At 38.3% G+C, this 13,803-nt stretch overlaps 1 protein-coding gene across 7 annotated transcripts in view; it reads right to left on the bottom strand.

Annotated features, from left to right (window-relative positions):
- Positions 1–13,803, bottom strand: part of EXOC6B (exocyst complex component 6B) — a 542,713-nt gene that overhangs the window by 247,197 nt on the left and 281,713 nt on the right. For all 7 annotated transcript variants that reach the window (XM_024552690.4, XM_053923770.2, XM_045189356.3 and 4 more), the window contains one exon: positions 10,732–10,843. In XM_024552690.4, coding sequence (XP_024408458.3) covers positions 10,732–10,843 — 112 coding nt within the window. The remainder of the gene's footprint in view (positions 1–10,731; positions 10,844–13,803) is intronic.

Here is a 13,803-nt window from a genome sequence, read left to right as displayed (position 1 = left end):
TTGTCCATCACAAGTACACCCCTCCAGACCAAACAATTAATAAGGAGTACTACTGCGGTGTCCTTTGCCAGTTGAGAGAGGCAATACTGATGAAAACTGACACAGCTGTGGGCACCTGGTGACTGGCAGCTTCATCACAACAACGTGCCTGCTCATGCATCACATTTCATGTGGAGATTTTTGGCGAAACATCAAATCAGGAAGGTGACCCAACCCATCCTACAGCCCAGATGTGGCATGCTGCGACTTCTGGCTTTTCCCAAAACTGAAATCACCTTTGAAAGTGAAAGTTTTCAGACTGGCAATGGGATTCAGGAAAATACAACAGAGCAGCTGATGGCAATTCCAAGAAAGGATTTTGCAGAATGTTTTGAACAATGGAAGAGATGTTGGGAGAAGTGTGAGAGGTCCCAAGGCACCTACTTTGAAGGGGACTGAGGTGTCATTGTCCTATGTACAGTGTTCCTTGTATCCTGTATCTCCTTTAATAAATGTCTCTATTTTTCAGAGTACATGGCTGGATACTTTCTAGACACACCTTATAGGAGTTCTTGCCACTCTATTTTAAACATGTTTTCTTCTGTTTAAAAAGGACTAGGCTAGAGGGGGAAAAAACTAATAGTGTTTAGCATAATGACTAGCCTTAAATAACTGCCAAATAAATTTAATAAACTCTCACTAAAAGAACAAGAATAATTGAAATGGAACGAAAAAGTTTCAAAATTAGCCCTGATGAACAGAGAGGTGTTGGAATGGACTGCAGTAAATTAAACTATTTTAGTCTATGGAAGAAAACACATGGGCACTGAAGTCACAGAAACCAGGGAATTAACTGTTTACAAAGTATTGCTCTTGAGAACATTTCTTAACTTCTCTAAGTCTGTGTCTTTATCTGTAAAATGTTAATAATAACTTCTAACTCACAGAGCTATTATGAAAATTAAATATCTTCAGTTAATACTATTTCTCTTTTCTTACAGAAAAGATCCTTAAAGAAGGCAGTACTTGTAAGATAAAAGTCATCTATAAATTGCGTTGAGGGGTGAATGAGGAAGATAACTATTATTATCTATATAGAATTAAAGTGTGTACAGCACCGCACAACTCATTTTCTTACATTGTCTTCCTAACAACCTGAAGAAAAAAATTAAGTGGGAATAATTATTACTTCCATTTTTCTATAACAATAACAAAAGTGAAATGATTTTATTTAGATTACATACCTAAATGGAACTAGGACGCGAATCCAAGTATCTACCTTCAATTACGAACTCATGTAAATGACTTCCGACAGAGCCTTTTGGCCTAGTGTAAGTGGCAGCCCTGGCGCACCGCGTGGCAAGCACAGTAGGCGGAGGGAGACTCTGGGGCTCCTGGAAGCTGGACCCTCCATGCTCTGATTCTACTCTATGTGCAAAATAAAATACGAAGTAGTACCTACGACTTATTTCAACCATGGAAACTCTTCACATTCCCCAGAGTCCAAAAGAAGCACAAAGAGAAAACAGAATGGAACCTTTGTTTCTCTCTCTCTCTCTTCTACCTCTTTAATGTTTCATTTTCATAAGACTATTTTCTGGTGGCAGGGTTCTGGAAGGTAGGGGGAGTATTGGTGTACCAGAAAATAGATGAACTTAGGTCCTTCTTTTAGTCCAGTGAGAGAGTGAGTCGCGGGGAGAGTGGGTAGACGACGCAAGGGGAAACTGGAACTAAAAAGATGAAGGGAGGTATAACACATTTTTACAGTCAAATGATATTTCTGTGGAATATTAAACAAAAATATTAATGGGACTATAATCAGAAAGTCCATTCTTTCTGAACAGCACTTAGCACACAGTTCTTCCTCAAAATTATATGTCAAGTCATAATGACAATGCTTTGGTAATAGACTGGACAAGGGAAAAGATACCTTCTACTCCCCTAAGGACCAGCCAGAAGATCTGAGAAAAACAGCTATTTTTCAACATGATGATGGAGCAAAGACGCAGAGATGCAGGTCCAACAAAGATGAAAAGTTAGGGCAACACTGGGACTAGATCTCCGTATTATTCCCTACAACTCATCAGACAAGTTCATAGGCCCTTTCCGCTCATTCCACAGCTTGAATGTGGAGACTGAGTTTCAGACGTAGACACTATCTCCTACAAAATTACATAAAACATCAGCCTCTTAGCTTTAGAGTGCTCTAGAAAAAAACAGACACCAAAATAAGCAATTTGTCATCCTTTCTTTTCAACATGTCTCTCCTCAGAGGAAGACTAAAAATCATTTTAAAATGTTTGATTGTCTAAATTAAACATTCCCACTCTTCTTTCTGAGTGGGAAAGGGGCTATTGGCAAGGTTGTCTTGATGCAGAAGTCAGAATCTAAGTAAGAGAGTTAATTTGGAGAACTGAAGAATTTCTATTTTAAAATTAGCATTACTTATTGGGAACACATTCTATCTATCATAAAAATCCTAATAATAAGGAGAAATCGTGTCATGTTATCGAAATAAAAAACAGTGGCAGTCAAAGAGAAAATTGTCCTGTTGTGCAGGATATTGGCAGTTAAAAAAAAAAAAAGAGGAGGCGGCTTCACTGGGTACAGTAGTAATTTCCCATGACTTTTTAAAGATCTGTCAACACAAAAGATCACCATGAATTACATCAGTTGGCTGTCAGTCACTTCTGAAATGTTTCATTGCTGAGCATAGAATAGACTATTAAAACACTCTAGGATTACAGTAGATACCATGTCATTTTCAAAGGGAATATTGTCTGGTAATGAGGTCTAAGTGATCTCTTCTCCTGAATGACAGCTAACCAAAATCCTTACAAGGGCATTTACAAATGTGAAGCCAGCTGCTTTGGGGGTAATTTTAAAAGTAAGGATGAAATAAAGCAATTTCAGATATCAACTTCCATCAGAGTTTGAGCTTCTTTGATATTTTTAACCCCTACTTCCCACTCTGTTACAAAAATAAATCACTGCAGCAATCTAAACTGTCCTTAACATTGTTTCAAGGACACGGAACTAACAACAGATCAGATGTTAACGATGTCTATGAGAATTATCAAAAAAAAGAGAAAACACTGTAGAGCAAACGATCACCTCTCACAACCAAATAACCCAAGTGACTTTGGTTAAAAATTATCAAGGAGCAGAACATTTTTCTGCCTCTCCCAGCATCGCAGAGAATCTAATGAGCAAGGACACTGAGCCGACCATGGGAGTCACTTCTCCAACCCTGACGAAACACCCCAGCGGAGCTGGAGCAATGACGACAGATAGCTGTTCAGATTCTTGACAAACTCCAGGAAAGAAAATGTCTCCATCACCTTCAACAGTTCAAAACTAAGCCCTAAATTCTAAGAACAAATTTCCATCCCCAACTATAAACTACTTCTGAGGTATTTATATCTACTTATATCAGAATTGACAGTATGTTATTTCCCAAAGCACAGAATTTAATTTAGTCCTCCAAATGGACTAACCCAAAGCCAGTAAATAAGAACTCACACTCCTCTCCACAGAGCTTCTCAAGTGGTACATTTGCAAGAAGATAAAGAACTAAATCGCTGCCACGGCTCTCACTCACAAAAACAAGATCCCTAAGACTTCACGAAATTTTTACCTCCGTGTCATCCGTCTCCAAGGAAAACATCTAAAATACTAAAATACTTGAAACGACTGGTTCCAAATTCAGAGGTTACTACAATGCTTATATCTGACAAAAGGTAAGTATAAAATGGTTTAACATAATATTGGCTGGATATCATTGCTATTTAACAACAGGGGATGGGGACACATGGTGTGTGGGCGACAAATAATGCAGGCGAGAGCCCTGGGGTCATGAACCTAAAGTATACTGAAAACATAGGGTGAATGCAAAGCGCCGGGCATTTATTCAGGTTTCCCGGAACACTGCTATAATCATAAAAATATAGATACTCGATATGGCATCACTGATAGGAACTATGAATTTCTCTAATTTTACCCTAAGAAACTACCTACCTACTTTCTTTTCTTTTCTTCTCTCCTTCATGAAATACAAACTATGTGCCAAGGATTTGGGATATAGCTGTACAAAAATTTATACACAAAAGAGACGAAGTCCCTGACCTGGAGGGCACTGTAGTGAACATATACACATATAAACACATCATGTAATGTCAGGCAGCACTAAGCTATGGGAATAGAAGTGAGAATAAGGAGTTACACAGTAATGGTATGTCTGAGCTCCTCTGAGGTGGTGTGGTCAAGGAAGGCCTCCTTAAGGAGAATGATATTTGAATGGGGACTTAAAGGTAAAATATGTCTCTATCATGTATAATAAATAAGTTATTTTAAGTCCAACTTACATCTTAAACCTTTCTATCAATATATTCTTTGCAAACAAGAAGGGTGTCCTTGGATTCATCTTAAAACTTCTTTCAAACTTCACTAATTCTTTGATATTCTGAATTAATAAACTAGTGGTTTATTTCCTTTCTCCCTATGATATTGATGTTTTTAAATTAGTGTAGTGAAAGAATAAAAGTTCAGAAAGAATATGATTTTCAAACTCATTCCAAAGACATTTTTTAAAGAAAAAGTATTTCAAAACTTATCTCAAATCTTAGTTCCAAAAGAATTAGTGTTTGGCTGGCCTTGAGCAAAGTTATTCTCTTTCTTCATCGTAAAATTGAGGTAAATGTGATTTCACTCATATGTGGAATCTAATGAACAAACTGAACTAACAAGGAAAATGGGGACAGACCTGTAGATGGAGAGCAGAATGACTGCTAGTGGGGGAGAGGGGTTGGGGTGGAGGGATTGAACAGAAAGGAAAAAGAACTCACGGACATGGACAACAGTGTGGTGACTGCTGGGGGAAGGGGCTTATAAGTGGACTAAAAGGTAATGTAAGAAAAATACAATAAAGATAAACTTTTAAAAATTGAGGTAATCACATCAATGTGATACCTAAGAAATAATACATTATAATTAAATATAAGTACTAATATAAACAATATAGTATTGACTATAATATACATCAAATGTCTGGAGTCAATTATTGATATGGACTTACTCATTATCATTATATCTCCAACTAAATATGGCTTAAGAAAATACACAGCCCTGCTAGCTAGTCCTACCACTGAATGCTACAAAATAATCACATAATCAAGAACAAATCAATTTTCTATTCCATTCATCCAGAGATTCTTTCTCTCTCCTCCAACTCCAACATTTGCTCTCAAACTCTACTTTCAACTAAAGACCTTTCTTTTACTGGAAAAACTGAGCATTTGGAGCCTACCACCAAAATACATACTGAACCATCACCTCTGCATCCACATACTCTGAGTCTCATCTGTTACGAGACATGAACTTTAAACCGCCTGAAGCCGATCCCTTTAACTGTGTACCGATTAAAATCTTTTTCCTACTTACATTACTCCAGAGACTTCCCCATCCTCCTACATCATCAACTTCTGCTTTCCATTGCACATTCGCATCCAAAATAATATGCTATTCTATTAAAAAAATAAACCTTTGCTTAACCCATTTCCCTTACAGGCTACCACCTTATATCCCTCCTTACATTTGTAATAAAATTCCCCCAACGAGTTGTCTTATACTTGCTATCTCCAATTCTTCTCTTTCATTCTTTATTTTTTTTAATTTAAATAAATGCTTCATTTTAGGATAGTTTAGTACTTACAAAACAGTTGCAGATAGTTCCCAAATACTCCACACTCAGCTGTCCCTACTGTTAACACCTCATATTACTAGAGTACATTTGCCACAACTAGGAACCAACATTGGTACATTCCTATTAACTGAACAAGACACTTTATTCCCATTTCAATTGGTTTTCCCTAATATTCTTTACCTTTTTTCAGGATTCCATCTAAGATCTCACATTACATTTAGCGGAAATGTCTCCTTCCCTCCTCTGCTCTGTGAGTTTCTCAGACTTCCTTTGTGTTTGATGACGCTGACAGTTTTGATGAATACTAGTCAGGTATTTTGTAGAATGTACTTAAATTTGGGTTTGTTTAATATTTTCCTCATGGTTAGACTGAGGTCATGGGTTTTAGAAGGAAGACCACAGAGATGAAGTGTGTTCTCATCACATGGCATCAAAGGTACTTGCTAGCAACACAAGTTAACACTGGTAATAGTAACCTTGATCACCTGAACAAAGACAAGGTGTGAGTCTAGGGAGCTGCTACTAGTGTCAGGCCTGGGGCCACATAACAAGAGGTGGGGGGGGGGGGGGCTTACTGAAGCTGCCTGTTGCTTGTTTGATAGGATTTAGGAAGTTGTGAAGCATGAGCCAAGACTAGCCATTCATATGGAAAAGTCTCTGTTAACAGCTTGAGTGGGCTGGTAAATTTGGTGGGACTGAGTCTCAGGGGATATCCAGGTTGGGGCAAACAGTGTTAGGTTGGTGGAGTCTCAGATGTGGCACCCACCTGCCAGCTCTGTGGCTCGGTAGGGGGAGGGCTCAGAAAAGGCCTCTGCCTACCTTTCTGTCAGGGAGAAAGCTACCCCTAGGTCCCACCTTAATGCCAGACACTTCAGTTCCTCCCTGCATGCCACTGGTGTCTTTCAAGCTGCTACCCCATGCTGGAGCTCAGAGGGAGTGAGTCTGAGTAAGTCCATATGTGGGTTCTTTAAGGGGACGTGCTTGGGACTCTAGAAGTTTCTTCCACCCACTTAATCACTGTGGGTTTTGCAGCCAGAATTTATGGGGACTTATCTTCCTGGTACTGGTACCCTGGGCTGAGGGGCCTGGTATGAGACTGGGACTCCTTGCTCCTGAGATATCCCTCCTGATTTTTTATACACCACACATGGGTGTGGGACCAGCCTGTTCCACGTCTCCTCCCCTCCTAGCAGTCTGGATGGATGTGGTTTCTTTAGTTCCACAGTTTTCAGACTCCCATTCAACTCAATTTCTGACAGTTCCAAGTAATAGTTGTTCTATATTTTAGTTGTAATTTGGATGTGGTTTTGTGAGGAAGCAAGCCATGTTTACCTATGCTGCCATCTTGACTGGAAGTCTCCCTACAGTTAATTCTCAATGCCAGAGTCAGTGCAATCCTTTGGAAATATGTCAGATCATGTCACTAATCAAAATGCTGCCATGGTTCCAATTCACTCAAAATAAAAGCCAAACACTTTACAATGGCCTACCATGAACCCGTGGTACCTCACAAATCTAATCTCCTGCTTTTCTTCCCCTTGCTCACTCAATTCCAGCTACCCTTCTGTATTGTTCCCTTAACTAGCTAATAACTTAACTACCTTCAGACCTTTCCTCCAGTTCTAACTTCTGCCAACAATGTTCTTTCCCCTCAATTATAACTCGTCATTAAGATGTTGCTCTTTTTAGTAAAACCACCCTTGAAGCTCCACCAGACACCCGATTTCCTTAACCTAGGGTCTTTCTCTTCCTACATAGCATTCGCCACCTTTTCCCATACTAGATGATATTTTTATTTTATTATTTATTATGTTTTATGCCATTTGAATATAACCAAGGATGCCTTTTGTTGTTGTTCACTTATTTATCCTTATGGTTTAGATCAGTGCCTTTCACACCATAAGAACTCAATAAATATTGTAAAGTTAATAAACAAATTACTTGTCTTAACAGGGCATCTTGTTCTAATCTGACTCCTCTTAATTGAAAAATTATATCTCTGTACCAGACCTCACAATCATTATTTGCCCAGACCTATTCCTTTTTTTTTTCATTAATTTGAGATAGAGAAAGAAACATCAATTTGTTGTTCCACTTATTTATGTATTCATGGTCGATTCTTCTATGTGCCCTGACTGGAATTGAACCTGCAACCCTGGCACATCAGAACAACACTCTAATCAACTGAGTACCTGGCCAGAGGCAGACCTCCATCCTAGTAACTGGCAACGTGCACTGAGTATTTACTATGTGCCAGGCACTGCTCTAAGCACTTTACATGTTAATTCTGACAACAATCCTATAAAATACATGCTATCGCTGTCCCCGTTTTTTACATTCAACCAAGTAATATGCCAAAGAACATATCTGTTAAGGTTAGAACTAGAACTGGAACCCAGGCAGTCTGCTTTAGAACGTACACTCTCAAACACTGCTCAACTTCCCTTCTTCCCAAAACCCTGGAAGAAACAGCCCTAAGAAAATAGCAGTACCTGGCGAATGAACTAGGGATAGTCACTTGAGATCTCAGAGAGGACGACATTCAAGTTACTGAAAGGTAATGTTGAGTTGGCTCCACATAGGGAAGCAGAGAAGCCATGAAAAAAGCAAGAAATACAGTGTACAGGCAGAAAGAGATAAAAGGATTGAACATATGGACAGAAAAAAAGAAGAGATGCCACACCAGGTAGCCTCAAAAAAAGCCAAACAGACAGACATCAGCTTATATGAACTTGTAAATCCTAAATGAATTGTCTGACACAGCCTGCAACAGAATTCTGAGCTTTATGTACTTATAAATACTTCTGTTGTTTTAGTGGAAGTCCATTCCCTGTCACGAACCCATCTCTAATAAGAACAATTTCCATGTTTTTGTGGACCTCCTATAAAAATCTCTATCATGTTATGATGAAATAATAAGTCGATGTGAAAGGCAGTACATGTAGTAAAAGTGAGTAAGTTTGGGGAAAAGACAACCTAGACTTAGGTCCCATTTCAATCATTTTGCTAGCTATATGACCTTGGGCCATCTCCTTGAACTTTAATCACGTGTCTTCTATAAAAATGGGAATAAAAACACATGCCCAGACTGCTTCAGATGTTACTGTGCTAAATGAGATGGTGTTTGTGACTGGACTTTGAAGAATACAGAATACAAACTGTTCTACAAACGTTGCCTATTGTAATGATGATTCAGGTGTGCACTCACTTTAGTTAACTGTAAAGGAGGATGTAACATCTCTTTCCAAAGGTAAGTAGTACAATTATTCAAAGATTTACTGGTTGGTGATGAAAAAAATCACTGGGTGTGCATCTACACATGTACACAGCACCATAACCACCAAAATAAATGCCTGCGGATAGTCCTTCATTCATATGCAAAGATGTTGATAATAAAAAGAAAACCAGTAATTTAGGAATAGCATTTAGCTTTCATTTAAACAGTGCCAAGAATTATGATATACTTCCTCTTTGATAAGCTCCTACTGCTTCTTCCTATCACAATGGAATCAGAAGAACCAAAGAAGTGAGAATTCAGGTCTTTCTCTTAAGATGTCACAATAAATCACAGCACAGCCATAACTAAACTTAAGAGTCTTCTGAGGCCAAAGCTGTGTCTTTCACACCATGTTCCTCTTATGCTACTTGCTTAAAATGACGTTTTAAGACACTGCTAAATTGAATAGTATAAGAAGAATTATATCGAGGGTTATAATGCAGAGACAGTTCACAAAATAAATAATACACTTCCTGCCCCACTTGGGACTCAGAAAAGGAGAACAGCACAATCTGACAAAAGCAGGACTTTCCCACGTTCGCTCCAACTTAGCTTTTCTATAGCCTTCCTGATTACCAGGTCAGCCTATTACCAGACACACAAAAGAAATAACCAATTATCTCTATACCCAACAATAAAAAGGAGGTTCTGCAAAATCAACAAACTGTTCTAAATAATGTCAAATGTGACAATCAGTGGGGAAAAAAGTCTGTTGCAAGTAGAATTCAATTACTGCCAATGTCCCACATTATAATATTTTTGTATCTTAACATAAGGAAAAAAGAAAAATTTCAAAACAGAAGTAGATGCTCACCTGGCTTCCAGCTGTCTTTACCTATGGGTCAGTGTCATTAACTCTTCACTGTAATCCTTGACAGTAAATTTCTGAAAATGTCAGGTTTTCCTAGAGCAAGTGCCTTTCAAACTACACCACCGCTACAGGTTAAACAGATGGCCAACAGCCTTTCCCTTTCCCTGTGGAAAAAAACACCCCTCCAAGCACTCACTTTTGGCACTATAATTGCTACAAAGTGGCAGGTTGAAGCTCCCATGCAATCCTGGGTTCCAAGAGAAAGGAAACTTCACATCTTTGTTAATTTTAGGACTTTGTGCCAGTGCCCCAAATCTTCCTTTTGCCAGGATACTGTTCCCAACATATGCACAATATCCCTCCTCTCTTTGTGAGACTGCGTAAGCTTTCACTGAAGGGCGACGGGTGCCTTTCCCTCATGTCTCCTCAGTCCCAAATCCCCAGACTTACAGCTGGTAAAGAGTAATTTACCATGCATACACAGGAGGCATCTCAAAAACAAAAGCTAAGTCTCACATCGATCAGGGCCTATGAGTACCAGTATCTGTGGTATCAATGATTCATGTAGGCAAAAAATGATCTCATAGTGTACGCTGCATCTGACTGCATTCATTGGATAAGAACCTGATGTTGACTGTATTCTCCAACCAACAATTTTGTTTGTATAATCAATGGCAAATAAAACAAATTTAATCCAACTTATTCAGAAAGGAAAACCAGTTAAGCTAATAAAAACAATGAGAAAGAGAGAAAAAAGTTGTCTTTCAAAAACTAATAATGGATTTCCTCAAGGTGACCAAAGAAAAACACAACACAGTTATTTTGCCCTTTCTCCGTTAGGGGTCCATCTGGAAGAGCGTGATGAACTACATAGAAAGTTATAATAAATTCACAAATAAACCATAGAGCCTAGGACGTCTGCTGACATGTTGCCTTGGCTGCCTCCACGAAAAGCAGCTTTACCTCAGTAAGTCCAATATTCTTCCTTTTAATGACATTCTGCAGAGAGTTGCTCAGAGTCCTGGTTAGCAACAGGTTTGTAGATTTTCGGATCATGTCATCAATTTCAGTTGAGCTGGAAAAAAGGGCCAAGAGTTACTTATACCAGGTAGCAGAATTATTTTGTAAACAAATAAGGTGAGGCTTCTAATAATAGTAACAGTAACAAAATAATAATTACTAATAAATAAATGATGGCAGCAGCAAATAACATTTGTGTGCCAAAAATTATTCTAAGTACTTTAATGATTTAAAATTCATTTAACCTTCACAATAAATATATGAAATAGTTATTGTTGTCTGTACAGACGAAAAATGGAGGCACAGAAAAATTAAGTAACTTGCTCAAGGTCGCACAGTGAGTACAGAGCAAAATGAAAAAGGGCCTTTCACACAGGCGGTCCAGCTCGAAAGCCCACAGCATTTACACACTACTGTGCACTCTCCCTTAAAGAGTTCCCCGGCGTGATCCCTCATCATAAAACCATCATTTCTTCCATACTTCTAAGTCCCTTCACAGACTAATATTGGTCATTTTCCAGCCTGGTGTCTCTCTGTAGACTTCCTACATAATCAGCTGGTAATGGTCCCTTAAAAAGTGTATCTCTGTTTCTATATTATCAATTTCCATATAATGTCTATTTTAATCTCATTCCAAAATACGTGTTTCAAGCCAGTAGTATAATCCTGCATACATGTTTTAAAATCCTATCCCAAGAGTAATCCTAAAGACGTTTTCTATTCAGTAGAGAAACCTAAACATAAAGAAAATTATGCCAAAGCTATTTTTAGATGCAGTTTAAACAGAAAACAGTCCTGCAACCAACAGACTAAATCCGAGACCTGTATATCCTTCCTGAGTCCATGAAAAAAACATCGTCCAGGATGGCTTTCTATAAGAGACAGCCTTTTAAGACAAACAGTTCTTCAATAGTAAGGTTACTATTATAATGATACTTGTTTAAACATATCAAGAACTAACTGTCAACAGTTCTTTGTCAATAATTTATTGCTTGTGGACAATGCTCACAAATTTTATCTCACTTCTCTTTCTACAGAAGGAAATCAGAGGATTAGTACAGTTGAATTAAAAATCTTAACTTCTAAATACATAATAGGCAAGCTGCATTGCCATGCTATGTGGAAAAGAAAAATATCAGAAATAAATAAGACTACAAAATGCAAGGCCATTATCAGTTAGGAAGATACACAAAAATATTTTCACAAGGTCCATGTAGAGACATACTTAATTGAGCAGTACTTTGCAGCCCACTGCCACCCTTTCCAAAATCATTACTGAATTGAAATACTTCACTCTGCACACACAAGGCGCTAGGCACTGAGTCAGCAGAATACTCAGATCACGACGGCCCACAAAACGGCCGTGGTTCAGCTTCCATGTAGGGAAGTCCTAATTACGTCACATCAGTTGTTACATGGGCTACGAACAAACACAGGTTGCTGTAATAATGATTAACACAGTTGCCCCCCAAATCTGGTGGCTGTGATATTAATCACCCTCATGGCACCCTGTGCTTATTACATATCACTATTATGCTTTAAGAAGAACTAACAGAAGTTCCACTTTTAGCTGTGATGTAGATCAAGAGAGTCTATCTCCACCTTCATAACAAAAGCTAGGTCTAAGCTAAAAGCTGTATTTTCCTTAAATGTCAATGAAATGTAATGTGTAAATGAACTAAACTACACATGAGAACAAGGCCTTCAAAGGTGAGCAAAGAGTACCAGCCACTTTCATACCTCAGGCCCGCCCATGCCCACTCTGGGTAGGTATATGTGAGGGAGTAAAGGAGTCATAGGCTGAGAGGCTTTGGTGGGATGAAGAGAAATCAGCTAAGCCTTTAACAGTGTGGGCTAATACTGCACACTGGAATCTTGGAAGAGCCCCCAAACAAAAATAAACATACTGACCCAACAATTCTTTCCTAAAAAAATTCTGTTACATAAGAAACAGTGGAGGCAGTGCTAGAAATCAGAAATCTTGCACATTTTGCAAGGGATTTAGGTTCCAGGGCTATACTGAAATTCAATCCAAAGGAGCAAAAACTAAAGCTGAAACCAAGCCTCACTCAAATACTGTTAAGATCACAGATAAGCCCCAGGATGGAAGCTTTGGAATTTCAGTGTCAGACTTAAGAACAAAAAGACTTCTGCAATGGCATTTGAAATTCCAAGTAATTTAACACTAATTAAAACTGAGACATTCAGTTCATTCAAGTAATGATGAAATTAGAATGATTTATCAAGCATCGAGGAGTCACAGAAGAAGGAGAAAAAAGTGAGACAGGAGACATATTAGCAAAATCATCTCCAAACCTGATACAATTCAAACTACAGATGCAAGAAGTTCAGCACACCCCGAACAGAACTCATGCAAATAAAACAACACACAGGACCATCACAGTCAACCTATAAATTACAAAGATAAAGAGAAAATCTTAAAGGTGACCAGAGAAAGAAGTCAACGCATTCAGAGAAACAGTGAGAGTGACAACTTGTTTCTCTCCAGAAACAGTGGAAGCAGACAGTGGGCTGACATCTTTAAAGTGCAGGGAGAGGGGGGGCTGTCAACCTAGAATTCTGTATCTTGAGAAATATATTTTTGATAACAAAGGTGAAAAAATTTTACACAAACAAAAGCTAAGAAAATACGATACCAGCAAAAAATTTACACAAACAAAAGCTAAGAAAATACGATACCAGCAGATATACACTAGCAGCAATGCTAAAATAAATTCTTCACACTGAAGGAAAGTGAGACCAATGGTAACAAAGGAAGGCACGGGAAGGCCTGAAAGGGGCAAATGTGTGGGTGAGTATAAAGACCTGCGTTTTTCCTCGAATTTTAAAATATTATTAAATGTTCAAAGCACAAACAATAGCATATATTAGGGTTTAAAAACAGGTGATTAAGTGAAGCATATGCCAACAATATCAAAAAAGAGAGAAGATAAATTGTATTATACTGTCGCAAGATATTTAAATTACATGTAAAATGACGTATTATTCAAGGTA

The sequence above is a fragment of the Desmodus rotundus genome, chromosome 5, assembly GCF_022682495.2.
Source record: "Desmodus rotundus isolate HL8 chromosome 5, HLdesRot8A.1, whole genome shotgun sequence".
Classification (NCBI taxonomy): Eukaryota; Metazoa; Chordata; class Mammalia; order Chiroptera; family Phyllostomidae; genus Desmodus; species Desmodus rotundus.
This window is presented reverse-complemented; position numbering and strand designations above follow the sequence as displayed.